The sequence below is a fragment of the Botryllus schlosseri genome, chromosome 1, assembly GCF_051294905.1.
Source record: "Botryllus schlosseri isolate E-star chromosome 1, Bs_hap1, whole genome shotgun sequence".
Taxonomy (NCBI): Eukaryota; Metazoa; Chordata; class Ascidiacea; order Stolidobranchia; family Styelidae; genus Botryllus; species Botryllus schlosseri.
Window position 1 is genome coordinate 2280142 of NC_137236.1, and position 20140 is coordinate 2300281.

At 38.7% G+C, this 20140-nt stretch overlaps 2 protein-coding genes across 3 annotated transcripts in view; both read right to left on the bottom strand.

Moving 5' to 3' along the window:
• The window catches only part of LOC145452996 (NACHT, LRR and PYD domains-containing protein 1 homolog), a 182024-nt gene that overhangs the window by 58026 nt on the left and 103858 nt on the right, over positions 1 to 20140 (bottom strand). The window lies entirely within an intron of this gene.
• The window catches only part of LOC145433311 (uncharacterized), a 247864-nt gene that overhangs the window by 36543 nt on the left and 191181 nt on the right, over positions 1 to 20140 (bottom strand). The window contains exons 3-5 of the mRNA XM_080310736.1: positions 8768 to 10210; positions 6773 to 7077; positions 1236 to 1340 (exon numbers count right to left, since the gene is read on the bottom strand). Of these exons, the coding sequence (XP_080166862.1) occupies positions 1236 to 1340; positions 6773 to 7077; positions 8768 to 10210 (1853 nt within the window). The remainder of the gene's footprint in view (positions 1 to 1235; positions 1341 to 6772; positions 7078 to 8767; positions 10211 to 20140) is intronic.

The window sequence follows — 20140 nt, forward strand, 5'->3', positions numbered from 1 at the left end:
ATTAATTTTAATGATTCAAGTCAAGAAGTAAAATATGATTTTTAGGAGTAGGCCTACCGAAATCATGCGTTCGTCGACACTGAAAGTTACTTATTAACGAGAATTTCAGTTTTGACAGTATTTCCCAGTTTGTAAGCCCTGAAATCATGATTGGTCGCATAGCAGCATATGAAACATATTGTACAAAGCTATGAACGTTACTGGAATAACATATTTCCAAAGTCAGGATCATCCCAACAACAATGTCACAAACCGCAATGAAATCGGTATGTTCTGAAAATCCCGAAGTATCTTTTATGTGATGCATAACAACAGGCATTATATAATTTGTGGTGGCATAAAAGCTTAGTACGTGATTCAGAATCGAATCACTCAAATACTCGATCCTGCCTAGCCCTATAGTTATGAACAGTAGGCAATTTCGCTATGCGATGTCAAACTGATTGTGTTGGCCTGAAAATCAGATACGCACTTTGTTGATTAGGAGTAGTAATATTCAGCTGCGCACTAATTTATGTCGACATGCACACTCCTGAATTTTGACGATGCTAGCAATTTTACTTGTTAATCACGCAGTGCATTCTGCAGCGGAACACGGCGTTTGATTACGTGAATGTGACGTAATTTGTCAAAATATCGATGCACAATTTGATCACCGCCAGACTGATCGATCACACCAATATGGAATTTTACTACACTGCATTCATTTGATTCATTGTCAATTTACTAGAGAGCGGATTTTTGTTGACGAGGTCGTGACATTAGATCAGTGGTCTTATTGCTGCCCTACGCTCCATAGTTAACTATTTCAGTAAATTGGATTACATAGCTCGATATTAATGAGACAGTGCGGATATTAAAACATCATATCAGTGGGTAAATACTGTACATCTTTGGAATGAATGCAGAGTAGGGCCGCTCAAAAAATGTTTTCTTCAGATTCCACTGGCTATGTGATAAAATTGATAGGTTGGTTAAAACGACGCTATAAACCAAATTTGGCTTCAAGTCCAACCAGTAGAAGCGAGATACTTGCTATAGAAAGTTTTGAAATTATCATTAAAAGACACACAAATAAACCAAAATTTCCTGTCAACCGCATAAAATTGTTAGGCTATCAGTAGAGATGATGCATACCAAATTTGGCTAAATTCCAACCACTAGAAGCGAAGTTATTGCAGTAGAAAATTATAGTGGCTTGTTAGTACGCAACTGAATCATAGAATCGATCTCACTTCCCAATCTAATTTTCGAGATAGCGATTCAATCCGAAGATGTCCGAGAAGTGAACGCAATGCTTTAGCTGAGAAATTATTGCGACGCAAATCCACTTTCTTCACCTGAATGATGAATGAAATATGAATACAATGTCTGCCAATATCATGTCAAACGAACAGAGCTTTGCACAGACGTATTCAGGGCATATTTTGGAAGCTCAGTATGTTCAACATTATTGTGATCCGCATAATAAAGGCAAACGACCGTATAGGTTTAGAGCAATGATGGGCAAACTACGGCCCGCGGGCCGCATACGGCCTGCCACACCGTTCTGTGCGGCCCGCGAGAGTCTAAAGCAGGGCTGGCCAACCTTTTCAGCTAACGGGCCACATTCGATTGACGGATTATCGCGCGGGCGACTAGCCGCGCGCAGCGCAAAACTTTTTTGAAGTTCATAGGCCAATAATATTGTCATTTGACTATATTGCGGGCCTGTTGTACATCGCTGGGCTAGTTTTGCGAGGACAGGGCTATTCAGCGCATGGACATATCGATATCGAAAGATGCGACCAACATGCAGCAATCATTTCGTGCCTAGGTTTCATAGGCGACGGTCTTACTGCGAGCGCAACCGCAATGTCGCATATGTTGAACGACACTTTGTCTCGTAATCGCAAATATAGTTGGACTCAATCTGATACATTAGGTGTTCTTCCATTTCCACATAGGGCAACAATATTAAAAACAAGAAATCGAGTGACAACATGTTGCGCCAAGCTTGTAGAAAATTTTTACCTTTGATAAATCTACCGCAAATTATTCTGCTTTATTGTAGTGAACGAAGATATACCAATATGTGAATGGCTGATGGATCTGTCAATGCGTCGGAACTGATATTTTAGTCATCTCATCTCAAGTGTTGCGGCCAGATTAATCAAATAATTGGTTGGTCTTGCAAGTTCACAATCTGTGCAATCCAATTTTGATGATATTAGAAATTTCGGAAATGACCTCGCGGGCCACTCAAAACCTTCTCTGGCCGGCCCTGGTCTAAAGAAACTTTTTAAAAATATTGATGAAATGCATACTAAAAATCGAATTAATGCAGAGACTTGATTATATTTCACCATGATATTTTTAAGGAAGTGGTTCTCAAACTGGTGGGCGCCCACCCTGAGGGGGTGAAAGCATCTTAAGAAGGGCACGAAGCTGAGATCAACTGAAAAAAAAATTCGCGATCCGCGCGATTTACATCCAATTCACGGTTGATGTGCTGTATTTCATAGCGTTCGTCGTAGCGTTCCATGCCATGAAACTACCCGTTAGGTTTGCTAGCATTCTGGTTGCGTTTTGTGATATGACGATAAAGGGGATACGTAATCATTCACCATCGTAAGGGGGCAAAGTATGGTCTCTTGCATCGTTTGAAAACCTCTATTCTAAGGTATATACTTCCTACATTATTTTTTATGTTTAATGTCTGGCGCGTCAGACCGATAATAAAGCTCACGCGGTTTGAAGGGTTCAAACTAAAAATCACAGAAATCCTTAACGAGATCGACGTAATTCGGGTCACGAGTGTGATTTCAGATTGGCCACTCCAGTTTCAATTTTTTCAGTGATGTTTTTATAAAAAAACGATTCGCGCTTGTCTTAGGTAGATTCGTTCTCTGTATGCGTAGAATTAGGGTATTATATTTTATCGACACACAGTAGAAGCGTGTTTGAAGCTAACATGGTTATGATGCTGTCAGCATTGTGCATCCAGGAACTGAACCAAAAGTGGAATTAACAAATCTATGAACCGATCGCTGCTGACAGATTTAAATTTTATTCCTATTTTAGGAATCGGTACCACCGACTCTCATCCCTATAGTTTTGACAAATTGGTTGTTGAGGTCGACCAGCCTATGAAATCTCGCCACTGTTTCTGGCACATGTACGATATCATCAACGAAATGCTTGGTTTGTTTTAAATAAGCATCTACATGTCCTCACTATATAATCGAATACCAATATTGCGTTTTGGTTTATAACCCCAATTTTATATAGTGCGGCCCGCGAATGGATTCAGATGTTGAATGCGGCCCGCGAGCTCAAAGGTTTTCCCACCCCTGGTTTAGAGCCACGGTCTTTTACTAATCCATTCAAACGGCTTCAATCAATTCTAGGAATACGCCGTACTCTATAATTGAGATTACGATTTGATTTCAGTAAATGATTGCGGATTTTATTCACTTTCAATTTCATTTTTGCGACCGAGGCGGCCACAGTAGGATCAACTCAAATTTGTAATTGAGCTGCATGTAATTATTAATATTTTTCCATATTACAATAATTGTCATTGTAGCATTTTTATTCTGTGTAATTGTAATTGTAATTTGATGAAAAATTTACTGATTACAATTTCAATTGCATTGTTATTGAAACCCTACAATCACAATATAAAATAATTATCCCATTAACATGGGTGTTCTATGCGTACCTCGTTAACTAATTCAGCCATACTAAACTGTTTCTCATAGGCCAACTTCAGCTCCAACAGAAAACTTGGTGAATTACAATATAAGTTGTTGAACAAAATCTTACAATTTCATAAATGGACGAAAAGCAAATAAACTCTTCTGTAACCTGTGCTGAACCATTTCCTACACCACGATCAGTGTTTTTTTTTTAAATCTCTTTCCAGTACTGAGGCATACTGCAGCAATTGCAAAAAGAAATTCAAGTTTTCAACTAAGACTTCATCACGCTAGATCACACATTTGTAGAGATGTTATCCCAATCTTACCTCCTACCTTAGCTTAATTTACTGGGGCCAGAACCTTTCCGCATCCTAATGTTCATCAAATGCAGTCGAACAGTTTTGAGCAAGTGAAAATGTAACTGTGAACCAAAATTTTGTAATTGGTAGTTATCAGGAGCTTTTTTATTTTTGCATTTATTTTAATTTTACACACCTTATCGGCATCATCCTTATTGCCTTACCGTCAATTACATTTCATTCACCTTACTCAGCTCTGAGTATTCGCTTGAGTACATTTCATTGACTTGTCTTGTATCCTATTCGCTATTAGTCGTTGCCAGTCGCTCGAACTTATTAGTCGCTTATAAAAAAAAATTATTTTTTGTATTTTTCAGAGCTCATGATTAGGAATAGTTTAAATACGTTTTTTTTTCTAATTAAAGGGTATTCTACGTAGTACGAATCATGAATGAAACATGAATAGCTTGAGATTGTTGCTAAATACGTCCCTACAGTTGTCAAACAGCACTTCTCTACCGAATCAGTCAAACTTTTACCAGTAATTGTAATTATAATTGTACTTACATGTTTAGCAGTAATTGTAATTGTAGTCAGGGTTCTAAAGACTCGAGTCCCGATTTTCTGATGACTCGACTTGACTCGAGTCATTTTTGCAAAATTCCGAAATGACTCGACTCAATCTGTGTATTGATTCGACTTGGACTCGAGTCATTACGCATGACTCGAGCCAAGTCATATGACTCGAGACTCGCCAAGCAAAGACCGACATTTCATTGTAATTTCAAAGCACAGTAAAGTGACCACACTATTTGGATTTCGCCTATTGGTACTGGTACTTGAAAATGCGATCAAAAACTGCTACAAGTGAGGAAATTTAATATATTATGAATGCGAACCATTTGATATCAACTAACTGGGATACCGACAAGATAGCGTAATGTTTAAGCGTCCGGCTTCTTGATCGGTTGGTCGTGGGTTCGAATCCGTGCCGGGTCAGACTAAAGACCTGATTAGTAACATAGGTATCCATGGCTTCCCTGCTTGGCGCTCATGCATTACTGGGATAGCATGGAGGGGTGGTGCATGACTTAGAAAGCCGTAAAGGCTATATCTGCACTTCCTTGTCCAGCGGCATATGCACATCATGCACTCATGGTATGCATATGCGCAGATTGTGTGTATGTGTATCATGAGTTGGTGTATATGCCGCAAAAAACATCAAGGACAAAAATAAACTACGTCTTTTTTTCCTTATAATAAGTGGGTTACCAAGAATTTAACCGGAAGCTGAGAAGTCAACACAATGACTTGGACTTGAGCCATAATGCCATGACTCGGACCCCACCCTTTGATCACTCACTTGGACTCGGTCGTGAGTTGAAAATTACTCGACTTGACTCGAGGCAAAACTATGAAAATGAAATGACCCTTTTACTCGGAGATCCTTTGTGACTAGGTTACAACTCTAATTGTAGTTGTTATTTGATATTTGTAGCATAGAGTAATTGTAATCATAATGAAATTAAAACATGAAATAGAGTAATTGCAATTGAAATTGAAGTGAATTAATGCAATTGATCCAACTCTGGGGGTGGCCCTATATTTAAATTAATACAAAGTGTACAAAATTGCGCGTAGCGCCAAGAAAAAATTTCAGTAGCATAAATCTGCTATTATTGTTTATGTTTATTTGGAAAAAGATTTTCAGCGTACTTCAAGCCTTCAAAATTATGGACTTTGAGGCATATAATAAAATTTCCTTCCAGACACAACGTGCACAGTAAAATTCCGAACATGCCCCGGAAAATCCAGACGTATGGCAATCCTAATAACTTGAGAATTTCGGACAATCATCCGTGCGCGCAAGAGGAATGCTATTGTGATGCAACGATGCGTTCGGAAAATACACACACCGCACTGCGATGATCTAAATCAGCGGTGTCGAAGAAAACGAATGTTGAGTAATATTGATGTGCCAAATTACACCCACTCTAGTGGCAAAATGTGCGCACTGAGTTTACAGGTTTATGTAAAAATGCATCGCAAAGTAGTTCTACATAGAAGGGAAAAATATAGTTCCGATATCTGTTTCGCAGTGCTATGTCAGTTTGGGGTCAAACGGTCCCTGGTCCCCAAACCAAATTCCAACGTCTTCGTTTAGCCTAGCAGTGGTTCCCAACCTTTTTCGACCCATCGATCTCTTTTCAAGCTCAACACCGATCATCGCCCCCCAAATTTTGTGTACCAAAAAATTGCCATACAAACTGTAATCACCGGCGGGTTGACTGCAGTAATAAAAAAAAGAGGTCAACTTTTTAGCTCGATGTCGAATTTGACAATTTTGCTGCTTCATAACAAAGTAGTACATTGGAAAAATAGGGCATTGGATTTGAGGTAACATTTTGGAAGAATTTGACTGGTCCAGCCAACGAGCTACCTGTAGGTTTGAATCCAGCCTGCGACGCCAGTTGAGTTTGACCACTCTGATTTCAATCCTACTCTCATATCAAGACTCCAGCATTAAATAGGAAATATGTCTGAAGATGGGAAAACTAGTATCCGATGCACGATGCGATTTTAGTTGACGAATAGGCTAACCTGCTTTTTTCTCCTGTGACCTATATAGTCCACCGCTGGCATACACTCTAATTATAGTGGACGGCCTTGAATTCGCATGTTGATTATACGGTCCTTAGACATGGCACCCGCTCGAGCCGGACATGCGACTTTAATAGCCTATACCTACCGAGCGACATATCAATTCTAGTGTGTTATGCTTGAACTCACTTGTATCCCTTTTTCCAGACTCCCGGCAATGATCGCCAAAAGATCATCATTAATGTTGCAGTTGTGTAAATTCAAGCAATCCAGACTTTCACTCTTTACTGCAAGCGATCCGACGATATGAGCCTCATCGCGACTCAGTGAGATCTTGGATGCATCGATATCGGAAATTCGTCTCATAAGAGCGTCGTCTCCTGATTCATAGATTGCTGTATACAGTTCCATGCGAGCTTGCTTGTCCTCCTTGCTCTTGAGTTGCGAACGTATCGATCCACCAAGAATTTGTTTTTTCAGCGACTGATTTGAGACTGTCAATCAAATAATGCACCTCACTATATCATATTACAATCGAGTAAAGAGATATAACAGTTTTCACAGAGGCACATCCAAGTGGTATAAGGGAAGGCATATTTGCTCACAAATGTACGCCTGTTTTCACAACGACATAATGAATCCATGAAGTATGTCATTGTTGTAAGATATAGAACCTAATGTTGTACCGTTCAAATTTCCAATTGCCTGTCACAGATCTTTCGGCTGCCTATGCGACTTTATGTACGCAGTCCGACAGAAAATGAAACAGTTCTGATTGGATTGATCTCTTACTGCATTGTGACAATAGTGCGACAGAGCATAAATGCAATAAGCTCGTTTCATACGTGCCCACCATACTGTCAAGCGTTAGAAATTGATTTTCTACATTTAAATCCATCGAAATTGCAACTTCGCAAAATTTATAATTATAACCACTATCGAATGTAAACATAGAATGGCCACGAACAAATGGCTAATTATGTCGAGCGATTGTTCGGAACAATGAACGGTCACGCTTAGTAACCCGGACTCAAAGCCTAAGACTTGGCTAACATTTAAATTACTCCGATACTTGAAATATGACAAGACCAAACTCGCTCTTAGAGACGGATAATTCACAGCCTTGTGTTTAATGGGAGTTTTCTTATGTATTCATATCTTATCATAAGATTTTGCAAGTAGCTTGTAATCGTCTTTCGTCGTTATGTAGCTGGCAAATGGATGACGGCAATCCAGGATGCGATGTGGCGGGGGAGATAATGTAGTGGTTTATCTGGGGTCCTCTTCCCCTGCCGTTGCCGTTCTTACGGTGACAAAAAAGCGCAGAAAAAGACCCGACGAAGAAAGCACTCACAAGGAATGGAAAGAACTAATAGAAAGGGCCGCGGCATCCAAAAAAAACATCGAAAAGAACTGACATCGGGCACTCTAGGCCGAGGAGGATGTTAGAGTAAAGGCTCGTTACTGATGCGTGTCGCTCGACATCCTCCTATCTGTTCATGATATCGCATTATGTCTTATCACATTGTGTGTGACTAGATCAGATGAAGAATATAACCCAACGATGCTATGTTATCTAACCATTAGGCCTATCAGTGCTGTCGGGGGGAAATGTCAGGCATCAATGTCAGTTTGTTAAAAGAGATATGTAGTATACTGCTAATCGTTACTGATGCGTGTCGCTCGACATCCTCCTATCTGTTCATGATACCGCAATATGTCTTATCACATTGTGTGTGACTAGATCAGATGAAGAATATAACCCAACGATACTTTGTTATCCAACCATTAGGCCTATCAGTGCTGTCGGGGGGAAATGTCAGGCATCAATGTCAGTTTGATAAAAGAGATATGTAGTATACTGCTAAAAAAATAGGAAGATCTGGCATAGTGTCAGTGAAAATATCACTGTAATATAATTCTGTTTTGTGGGTTTCGCAATTTAGAAATGACCAATACGCTTTACTGCATCCTATCCGCCCTGAAATTGAAGCGATAATGTTCTCAGTAAACGTATTCATGAATTAAATATCATACTACTGCAGTGAATCAAGCGAATGCATCGGGATAAATATAGCCTACTACGGTAACATACGTTTCATACCTCTTTGTTTTACAGCTTCCAGGGTCTTGAAAGTAGCGGGAATACGATCATGAAAAACTATATTCTCCGACGAGACTCACCTTCATAAAGATTATCCGGTGTTTCATCATAAATGAGGCCGCACACGAATCTGCGGACGACCGACCATCGCTCTTTGTGCAAGTGTATAGAGTTGAAGCTAATGAACTTTGTAAGCGTCATTTTGACAATAAATCCCGCTGCGAGGAATTCCTGGAGACTTTGATGGCAGAAGAAGAAAATGAAACTGCCATCCAACACTTTACAACTAAGGAGCTTATTTCCTGGAACCTTCATCATGAGATCTCGAACTTCTTCTTTTGAAAGTCCAAACTTATTCAAATGATTTTCTGAGAATGTCACTCTCCCTTCTTTCATGCCACGATATGCCATCCCTTTCAATTTATTGATGACTCCGGCGATAGCATCAGCTTGAGTAATATTGTTCACGCTGCTTAGATTGGATATAATTTTTTTGTACAGTCCTGTGACCGTCTTAGGGGGAGGTTTGTCCGGATTCTTGGCCATGATCACTGCGGTTAAGACCAGAAAAACGGGAATGGAAACTAAATTGATCAGCCTTGGTGACATCGTTTCTATCTTCTTCCATGCTTCATCCCCATGTCGACGTAACAAAAGCACAAAAAGTGTCTTTGCGTCATCCAGAGTCAAACCAGAAAGTGTGATGATGTCGGCGGGTCGGGCTTTCACCGGTAAATCCGAGACTTGGAATTCTCGGGAAGAGAAGACAATCTTTGTATCAGCGAGTATATTACGTGAGAGGATGTTGTACATGATCGTTTTTGCTTTGGCTTTACTATAAGGATTTATGTCCTCGTCACCATCTCTGTTGATTTTCCAAGTAGCCTGATCCAAGCCGTCGAAAAATAAAACTGCTTCTGATTGATGTTCGAGCAACCACCAATACGCATTATCCTCGTCGATCTCGTTCTGAAAGAGGCCATCGAAAAGAAATTTAGATGGTTTGATGAGTCCTTTATGTTGCATGCCTTTTATTTCTATATAACGTATCAATTTGTACTTGAGCTGAGAAGGGCTTGCAATGGTTTCTGTATTCGTAAGTGAATCGCCTACAGCTTTTCTAGCGATTCTACGCATGAGAGTGGTTTTCCCAGATCCCGCAGACGCCACAATGGCGGTGATAGAACTTTTCTCGTTGATGAATTGTTCCAAAACTTTATCTAGCTCGATGAATTTGTTGTCGTCAACGTTTTGTCGTAGGAATCCAAACTCTTTTCTGAACTCATTTTTCACCACCTCTTCCTTTTTCCAGAAGAATAATTTTCTTTTCACTGCGACTTCCATTCCGTGCACCTCTTCATAATTGCCTTTGAAATATTCCGACTTAGTAACCCATCTCATCTGGGGATGTACTTGGAAATCAGGCTTGCTGAGGTCGTCGGCGCCGATGTCTTCGAGAATTTTGTCCGCCGTTTTTTGGTATGCATTGTCGTTTATGCATTTTATCAGGGCTGAAGCTTTTTCTGGAAGGTAACAATATTCTTTCTTCATAATATTTTATGAATAGAAATGATCGGACAAAAGCTATTACCTTTGTTTGGTAATATTTTATATAACCTAGAGCCCAGGTATTAAAGAAAGATGTGGAGATATAGGCTATATTGTGAATATTGCAGAATTCAGTTCGGTAAGCCCGGTACCCTAAATTTACCAAGATATCAATTCATTAGGGTTGAGTACAGCATCGTAAATGCCGATAATGCAAGTCTATTCGTTTGTACGAACTTACGCGTAAGCTCCTCTCTCGCACCCATTCTCGGTATTGGTATAAAACCCCGCGGCCCTAGTCTGCCGAGATTCCCCACTACTTGCTCACTACGTCAAATTTTAGTGGCTGTTTGTTATTATCTGCGTGTGCGCAGCGTGCGAGAGTGGAGCTTACGCGTAAATAGAAGCGAGAAGACTTCCATTATCGGCATTTACGGTTCTATACCATTACCGGTACCGAGAACGGCCAATGCCAGGAATCTAACATACTGAGAAGGCGTTGTCGAGAATTTATATCTGAGAATGGACACCGAATTTGGCAAAGCCGTCATGCACATGCACATGACCTGTATATTAGGATCTTCAAAAATGACTATTTTTTTCTCAAATTGTACTGGCTACTTGATAAAATTGTTAGGTTGCCTAATTTAAGCCTACACACCAAATTCGGTTCAATTCCAGCCAGTAGTCGCTTTGCTATAGGAGAAAAAAGTTTATATTTAATATAAAAAAATGAATATTTAAAAAATTGAAAATTTTCTGTTCACCCCATGAAAGTGTTAGGCCGTCTATAGAAACGATGTTCACCAAATTTGGTTCAATTTCAACCAGTGGAAGCGAAGTAATTGTCGACGAAAAATTTGGATTTGAATAAAATACCGTAGTATTTACGGTGGGCGCCACTATAATAAATAATTAAATTGGGTACCCTAACAATTTTATCAAGTAGCCAGTAGTACGATTTGAGAAAAAAAGTCACTTTTGAAGACCCCTACTGTTTATATGCATAACATGCCTGCATTGCATACTTTGCATTCTCGGTAACGGTTTCATCGGTATTGACAGGACACCGGCCAGCGGGCCACATTATCAACCAAGACTGGAAACCCGCGGGCCGTATGCTGCCCGCCTCTGAGCTAGGCCGTCATATAGCTCTTTATGCAAATCGAAGAGAGTAGAACCATACTAGAAATAGTTTACAGCATGTTGTTGAATCACTCCTTGACATTATTATGCAATATTTGATGAAAATTGCAGCAAAAATTGGCTACGAAAAAAAGAGGAAAGTTGCAAAAAGTTGCACTATAAAATACCGCCAAACAGTTTAAAACACCATAGTACTTAGATTATGAGTATTTACAAAGCTTTCGGAAGAGGTAAAAAAGTCGGCATAGTATACTAAACCACAGCTACTCTACTATATTCGAAAAATTACGGTACTCATTTACTATACATGCACTGTGCCACAGTGGTTCTCAACCTTCTTGATCTCGTGGACCGCTTGAACTTCAAAACAAATGGTTTGGTTTATTTCCACAAAGCGTTTTGAACTAGGTATTTTATCCCACAGTGAATAGCGTGTCGAAATCGAAGAAAGACGCACTGTACCACTCTAAAAAGTGAGAGTGAGAGCCACAGCCATTTGTGTATTAAACATGATTAAATAAATATATTTGTATTTGATAGCTGAAAATCAAATCTTCATATTATTTCTCCATCATATTTAATAAAGGATGTTACTGTTTAGTTTTGTGACCTGCAACCTTGCATGAAGTTTTTATAATATGGGCTGCTTTGATTGGAATTTGGAATACGTTTATGTTAAATTTATTGGACCAGATAGTATGAGCATAGTGTCCTATATGGTGTGGACACAGCGGAAGTAAAGGGCTCGTTGCATTTTGGTTAGGTCATACTTTCCATTTGACCAAAGGCAACTTTACGGCCATTTTTTATCGGGTTGATTAGCGCCAAATTCAATAAAACGGGGATCAATTGAAAGCTATTGCTATACTATTTAATTGTATATTGAAGTTCTGTACCTCCAAGAAGCTCTTCAAATATTGCTATACTGATTCCGAAAATACAAATATCATTCTGTTCATGGCCCTAGAACCCCCATAATTAGTCTAGAAATTTGCATTGTTCTCGAGTTTTGTCATTGCGATGCAACAAAACTGGCAGTCTCTTTCTTCTGAGCTTTACTCTCGTTTTGCCAGACGTAGCGTTAATTAGTCGAGTGCTATTCGGGCACGATTCAAAACTATTTCCAATAGTAAAGTCACATAACCCAAAAATACCAACCGGCCTTTGAACTCTTACCACTTGTTTTTACTACTGTCCTAAAATTATGGGGATACCAGACCCAGGCAATTTTCGAAAGGGAGCGCTGCATTGTGAAAAAGGTTATAAGAACAACTGTACTATAGCCTCCACCATACTACCATGTGTCACTTTTGTTTAAAAGTATATGAAGCATTCACATGAAATCTGTCCAAAACGAGTTGCGGGCTACTTATGAGTCGCCTCATATAACACTTAAACGAAAACCTGATAAAAACAACAAATTTGCTATCACAACCGAGTGCAAAAATACGTCCTAAACCCTGAACTATTTTCATCTCTAAATTAGGATAAATACTTTTAATACATTTGGTGGACCGGCACTGGTCGGCAGTTGAGAACCACTACTGCACAGTACATGTACAATTGTACATTACATGATGTACGCTACTGCTCGTGCAGGATGTGTGCTATACATGGGTACTGGATTTTTCTCAGTAACTACATGCCAATTTAAGGGTATGTAATATACATGGGGCGTAATATACATAGAAAATTACAGTACCGTAAACCGGGGTTACTTTTGACTCAAGGGTAACTTTGGACACTAAGCAGTAAAAGATTTAAATGGTTATTAAATGGTTGCCGCTGAATGTCAAATTCTTTTTCATGAGGCAACAGTACCACAAGTAGTCTCAATAAAAGATGGATTCATTTCACTACAACATAAACTTGACCCAACATTGATAAATTAATGGCGGGGGTCAATTTCATCAAAATTTATGGCTATTAAACTTCTCACCAATAAACATTAATAGCATGTGATTCATAGACACAAAACTTGGCAACAGATACCTCTAAGTAGTCCTAATCCATGGCAATAATCTCAGTGGGCTCACCCTTACATAATTACAAGAAAATGTGATGTCCAAAGTTACTTTGGACAGTGGAAAATGTGATATTTAGAGCTCTGGAAAGTGGATGCTTCATCTGTGTCAAAGTGTATCGTCAGTTATTTTTCTTATGACCGACCTGATGGCTTTTTAAAATGGAATGAGAAGATTAATAAATTAGAGTTTGCCAAAATATGAAAAAATGGGTAGGCTAGGCAATGAGGTGAGATAGTGAGATATTGCAATCGGGTGTAAGCTACTTGAAAAACATATCACCTATGGTACTCCTAAAGATGCACCTGCAGAGTAAGGGATATCGTAAATTACGATAAATATATCCATCGGAGGACATAGGAAAGGGAAAGTGTATCTTTTAAAGAACAGTAATATATCTGAAATCGGCAATAAATCACAGTAACATGCTTAATGTATGCTGTTGATTGCTGACACTGCCAGTGGGATACCCCTTATCTCTATATGTCATTTATAAGTCCTAATGGGTGAAGCCATTGGGCAAAATTGAGAGAAGAGATGAATAAGGGGGTATTAGCCTACCTAATTTGTTTTTTTGGGGGGGGGGGATTAGGTAAAAATCATGCGATAGACCAGACATATACTATTTTGTTTCAGTTTTAGCCACTGCTCTCATCAACTCTTACCAAATAAACCTCATTTACGTGGTTTCATAACCAGTAGAGTGTAAAGGCATACAAAAAACTACATTTTCCACAGTTACCCCATCAAGCAATCTGAACTATCTTGCTTAATTCTGCATGGAGTTTTATTTTCCGTCATGGTTAGAAATAAAAAGGCACAATTCCATTGTTGATGGTGCTAAAAACTTCTGCAACATAGTTTTCCATATTACAAAGCTTTCTGATACACGAATTCGCAACCTTGCACTACCTTTGCTACAAGGAAAAGCATATTTTGCACATCCGGATAATGTATTTTGGGAATGCTCGGTGATGATGATGAAGGCCTCGGAAGACTTGCAAGATTTCAACTGTGAGCAGATCAAACAGAATACCAGATTCCAATTAATGACTTTGAAGGAGGATATGTTAATGAAACGAAACCTAAAAACAACGTTGACACTAGAATCAGATTGTTTAAAATCCCAATTATAAACATCAAGGCCAAATCATACCACTAAATTGTCAACTTGAATCTAAAAGATATGGAACAGCCACCAGCAATCAAAAACTCACCATATCTCGAGATGGAAAATCTAAGGTCATCTCCTCAAACATCCTTGGCACAACCAGGCAGTGGAAAGAGACGTTAAAGTGGTGACCAAAGCATCTGCCCATGTGTCGGGATTTAAACGTAGAGATGACTTAATCAGAGAAAAACTGAAGTCTCAAAAACAGATGAAATCTTTTAATACAAAACAAGATTTCAAAGTTTGTGCAGACTAATACTCTGGTAGTGAAATCATCTTCGAAATATATCTTTTTCAATATGGAATTGATGGTTTTGTGTGTTTCAATATGAATTAACAATTTATGTGTTTCCAATATGGAGTTGTCAGTCATAAGATCGATCACCACACGCTTTTGGCCTCGTACCCTTCTTCAGTGCCTAATTTTACCGAAAAATGATCTAAAAATCGATATTTTGCTCAAAACTTTTTTTCTGTTCATTTTTATGACAAAGTTCCGTGGAAGTGAGATAGAAACTTGTTGCTTCCGCATCTTTTGTGCCCAAAATCAGCTTTCTAGAGGAAGCGGTCATCAATATATAGCGAAATTAGCTATTTTTGGCTCGTTCGATGCAATTGCACGACCACTGGAGGGTGCACGAGCCCAAAATTATTATAGAAATTATTTGTTTTTAATTTGGCACTACATATCAAGTGTCCGTTTTAAAATTCAAAATTTTCCATTTTTCACTCCACCCTATTGGACACGGATAATTTACAAAAATGAAGTACTTATTTATAACAATGAAAATTTTTGATTAGGTCATTCTAATCTTTGTTCCATGACCCCTGAAAAACACAAAACTTGCCTCCCCTACACCCTAGCATTTCCAAGATACAAAGCGGAATTGTTGAAAATTGTCCAAAGTTACCCCGGTTTACGGTACCACCCAATAACCTATTACATTTTATAAAGGGAATATAACTTAGAGCAGTGTTTAAAAGTAGGAGATTTTGAGAGACGTGAGTGAAAAAAGTGTTGAAGTTCCGCTGCTATACAAGCAAAGCCAGTAGGCTAAATGTGCACGTACATGGATACCATCTTCGTGAATACCACTGAAAAGTACAGGCATAACGTTACTGATTACCTCTGGTCTAGTCTTTAAAAGAGCCGATAAAGATATTTTTACCTTTTTAATAGAGAGTTGAATCGAAAAAGCTTGGGAAACACTGACCTAGAAGATATGAAGAGCATACTGTAGCAAAAATGTATACATCATTCATGATCAATATGTTGCCAGTAGCCTACTAAAACCAGTAAAGATATGTTGATTAGGGGTAGGAAGTAATATTCATAGCCTGATTTAATTGAAGCTTTTTGTCATATTGATTGTTACTGAGTGATTCCATATCACTCATCACAAATCAACCATTTAGTGATCACCCAATCGTGAAACTTAACTAATTTTATATTGAATCCTTGCAATGGTGCCAGTCAGTCATAAAACATATTAGCCAGATCACCTTGTCTAAACATAGTATAGAAGAATCTCTTGAACATAGCAATGAAATGAGCCCAGGAGTAGAACCTGCTTAGAACACAACAAGCCTCAAAACAAGTCAACGATATAAAATTGAAATATTTTTAGTGTAATTCTGTCTACACAAGTATTACAAACGCTAGTTTCAAGAGAAAAAAATCGCCTACATCTGACTGCGATACACATTACTGTCACAACTTCAAAAGTAGGCCTAATTTATATTAACATCTCATTTGCTTAACATTCAGCATTACAATATATATAGCTTTCATATGGCAAAAATGAAAGGGATACTCCCGTGATTTCAATGAGCAATGACCTCAAACTTGAGTTATATGCTGGTTCCGTACACCAATAACACCAATAGCTTGAAAGATATGGCTATGATATTATATGTTCATTCACGAGCCTCAATTGAGTTCTGCCACTCAATTGGGCAATTGTGGGTTTAAGATGCGGCAGTTACGTATTGTGTTCCACTACTCGAAGTGCTATATAGTGTCGCGAGCTTTTTTCTCTCTCCTGAGAGAGAGTGCCGCAAGGTCCAAAGGTTGAGAACTACTGATATAAAAGTCACGTTGTTAAAATATTCGAACCATCAGTCATGGTCCTCTCCTAAATTAGGCTACTAGTCAGTGAATTCTTAGAAATTGGTGCTATTGGTATATTCTCGATTTAAGGCAGGGGCACCAAACTCAAACTCGGCCACATCGGCATGACGAGCCAGATATCGGCCTAACTCAATTTATAACCTGCGATATTCTCTCCCAGTTCCCAATCTAATCTATCCCATTCCCAATCTACCGTACGCGTCTAAACTTTGTGAGACATATTTGTCTATCGCCCTCTTCGGTCTCATATCACTATTCCGCCCAAACTTTTGTTATATTCTGGCTGTTACTGAAAAGGCATCTGACCCCAGCGGCAGTTCAATCTCCTACACTGCGAAACCATTGCTGCTGTATATTTTTCGAAGGAAACTGCTGTACGCAGGTTGTTGCTGTTATTGTTGCGGTACTCTCTTGTTATCGCATTATGACGTTCCCCACTTAACAGGAGGTTTAACCTTAGGTCACGGGAAAGTGATGCAGCGACCGTTCATTGCGTATGAATCACTAGCATAAACTGTATTAGTTTGTACTTTGAGCGGACATGAATTTCTATGTCCTAATCCAATCCAAATCCGACAAAATTTCACAAATCCTGTTTTTTCAAATCCTAATCCTAATCCATGCTCATGGCGTCCTTCTGGCGTTCCTTCTTCGTCAACGCCTCTACACCCTTGGAATATTTCATTAATGTTGTGTGCTGTGTTCTCGGTTTTTTATAACCGAATATGTGCTCGTTAACGTTTGTTTTGTATCGTTACTACTACCGTATCTTGCCTGTCTACTAGTTGTTTTCTTTATGTTATTATTACGTCATAGACACAAAATAGTTATTACATTTCGAATTTGATCCACCCTATCACTGACGTTCGCTACTGATAAGGGTCAGTCGAAAAGCTTTTAGCGAATAAATTAACAATATGAAGTTATTGTTTCGCGAATGCGTAATTTAATGCGGCTACGCGGCACATACATCGGATGCGACTGCCAATTAAACCGCGTAATAGTTCGTCTGTCATAGATCATAAAAGAAAAGAATAAAATAAAGTGAAATTGATCGCCTTTGGGCGATTGAGCATCCGAGACTGTAAAAACCTTTTCAGCGTGCAAATAAGCAGGCTATGCGATGCCTGCCATGTTATCTCATTGTGTTTTCTGCAGAGGGGGTCAGAAACGAAGTACTTCTACTATTCGAAGTCCTTGAAGTAGATTGTGCCTACTCACACTACTGTTTAAGTAGTTATGATTTTAGACTACTTCTACTTCTACTTGACAGTTTTCAGTTTTGTAGGCAAAAATACGCGTAGAATACCTACTTACTTACTTGTGAACCACCACTCCTACTTCTACTTGAGTAGAAATGCCGGCGTTACTTCTAATACTACTTGAGTAGCGACGGTGACTACTTTGACCACCTCTGGTTTTCTGCTGAGTGAATCATTCAACGAAAATCGTTCGGGATACGCGTGTCATTCCGTTGAGCTAAATTTTTTGATAAAATGCATTCGTTAAAAGGTTGATTGAATACTAAGGTGTGGAGGTTTTGTAAGAGAAGGCATATGTAAAATCCATATGCTTTGCATAATAACCAATGATCATTGTGAATTTGAAATTGTACTTTGTAATGATGCGGAAAGTGCCGCCAGATCAAGATTGTAGGTTGTAACTAAGTCGCATGGTTTCGAGTCACAAGTCAATCTCTTTCTTTTAGTTTTGACTCGAGTCGTGTCGTCATTTTCAATTCACCACCGAGTCAAGTCCGAGTCAAAGTCATTTTGTTGGCTTCTAATTTTCTACTGAAAGACTAGTTACACCCACTTTTTATAACTCTGGTGCGGATATGGGGTAATCCTAATTAGTAATCGTAATCGATTACGACGATTACAGCATTTGCAAGTAATCGTAATGGCAATCGATTACATTCGAAAAAAATCCGAAGTAATCGTAATCGACTACTTCACATATATATCGATTTCTTTGTGAAAGAACGATTACTTTTCATTTGTTCAATGCCCATGACATAAACTGAACATTCGTGAACAATGAAGAGTGCGATTTGAAACAGGTTTTGGACAGCAGAAATGTCGGATGGTCAAACGCCCATGCTCATATTGCGTCACTAGTATTGGTTCTTCATTGCGTAACGAATTATCCGCACATAGTAAATAGATCAGAGGTCTCAAACTCAAATGTGCTCCGGGCCAGTTTTCCAGTTTTGACGACGCCGCGGGCCGCAGCATTTATAGGGTATTCTATGTCTTTCCAAGTAGGCCTTATTTGGCGGGAATGAATTGTTCTATTGGAAGTGAGCCGATCCAGCAGACTGACAGTAAACACACATCGTCAAAATGAGATTTACTATTGTATTAATTCAGGCCTGGCACGAAAAGAATCATCACATTTATAACTATTAGAATAGAATTGTTGTTGTACTTGATATATATTAATTATAATTAGGGCGTTTTTTTTTTACCTAAAAAAAGGAAATTTTTGACCTAAAAAATCAAAATTTTGACTTTTTTGACCTAAAAAACGGAATTTTGACCAAATTTTGACCTAACGTATGCAAATTAGGTGTTTTCCCAAATAGTGTTAAAATTGTAGCCTACCACTTATCTTCATTTCTGGTTGGAACTGACTGTCCTAACGAAGTAGTTTGGGCTGAAAAAACGTTTTTGGCTTAGAAAAAGGCAACTTTTTACACAAAAAAACAATATTTTAACGAAATCTGGCCCTATGAAGAATTCCAGTGGTTGGTTACAATACGTATTATGGTAGAAATAATTGAAAAATTTTGTAGTACAACGAGGATACTTTCCTACATTCTTGTGTAGAAAGTGCATGTCCTTACTAAGAAGATTGCCAATGACGTTCAACAGCAGCAGTTGTTGGCTGACAACACTCAAGTTGCGCGTAAACTGCTGGTGACACACTGTGTTGCTCATTCTGACGATGTTGTCAACATCACAATTTTTCATCATGCACTTCTTCATATAAGAATGATGCAATGCGCAAGAAGTCTTTCTTCAGTTAGGATATTGCGGTACGTTGACCATAACACCATGTTTACCTACTTGTTTTATTTGACTGGTTATGATTCACAATGAGCAGACAATTAGCCGTTTACAACAGTAGGCCAATAACATAGGCTACAAGCTGTAAAATATCAAATGATAAGTTCACCGAAAGTGCAAAATCTCTTTTGCAACCGAAAGGCAGACGTCAAAAATTTTTTGACTTAATGAAAAATTTTGACAAATTTTGACCTAACGCTACAATTTTGACAAACTTTTGACATGTCAAAAAAACGCCCTAATTATAAGATATAGACACCATATGGGCGGACAAATGTATGATGCCATCATAAAAGCTATCGCGTCTTAATTTCACAGCTACTATTGAATATTTTGAATAACAGATTGGTAATAGAGACTGA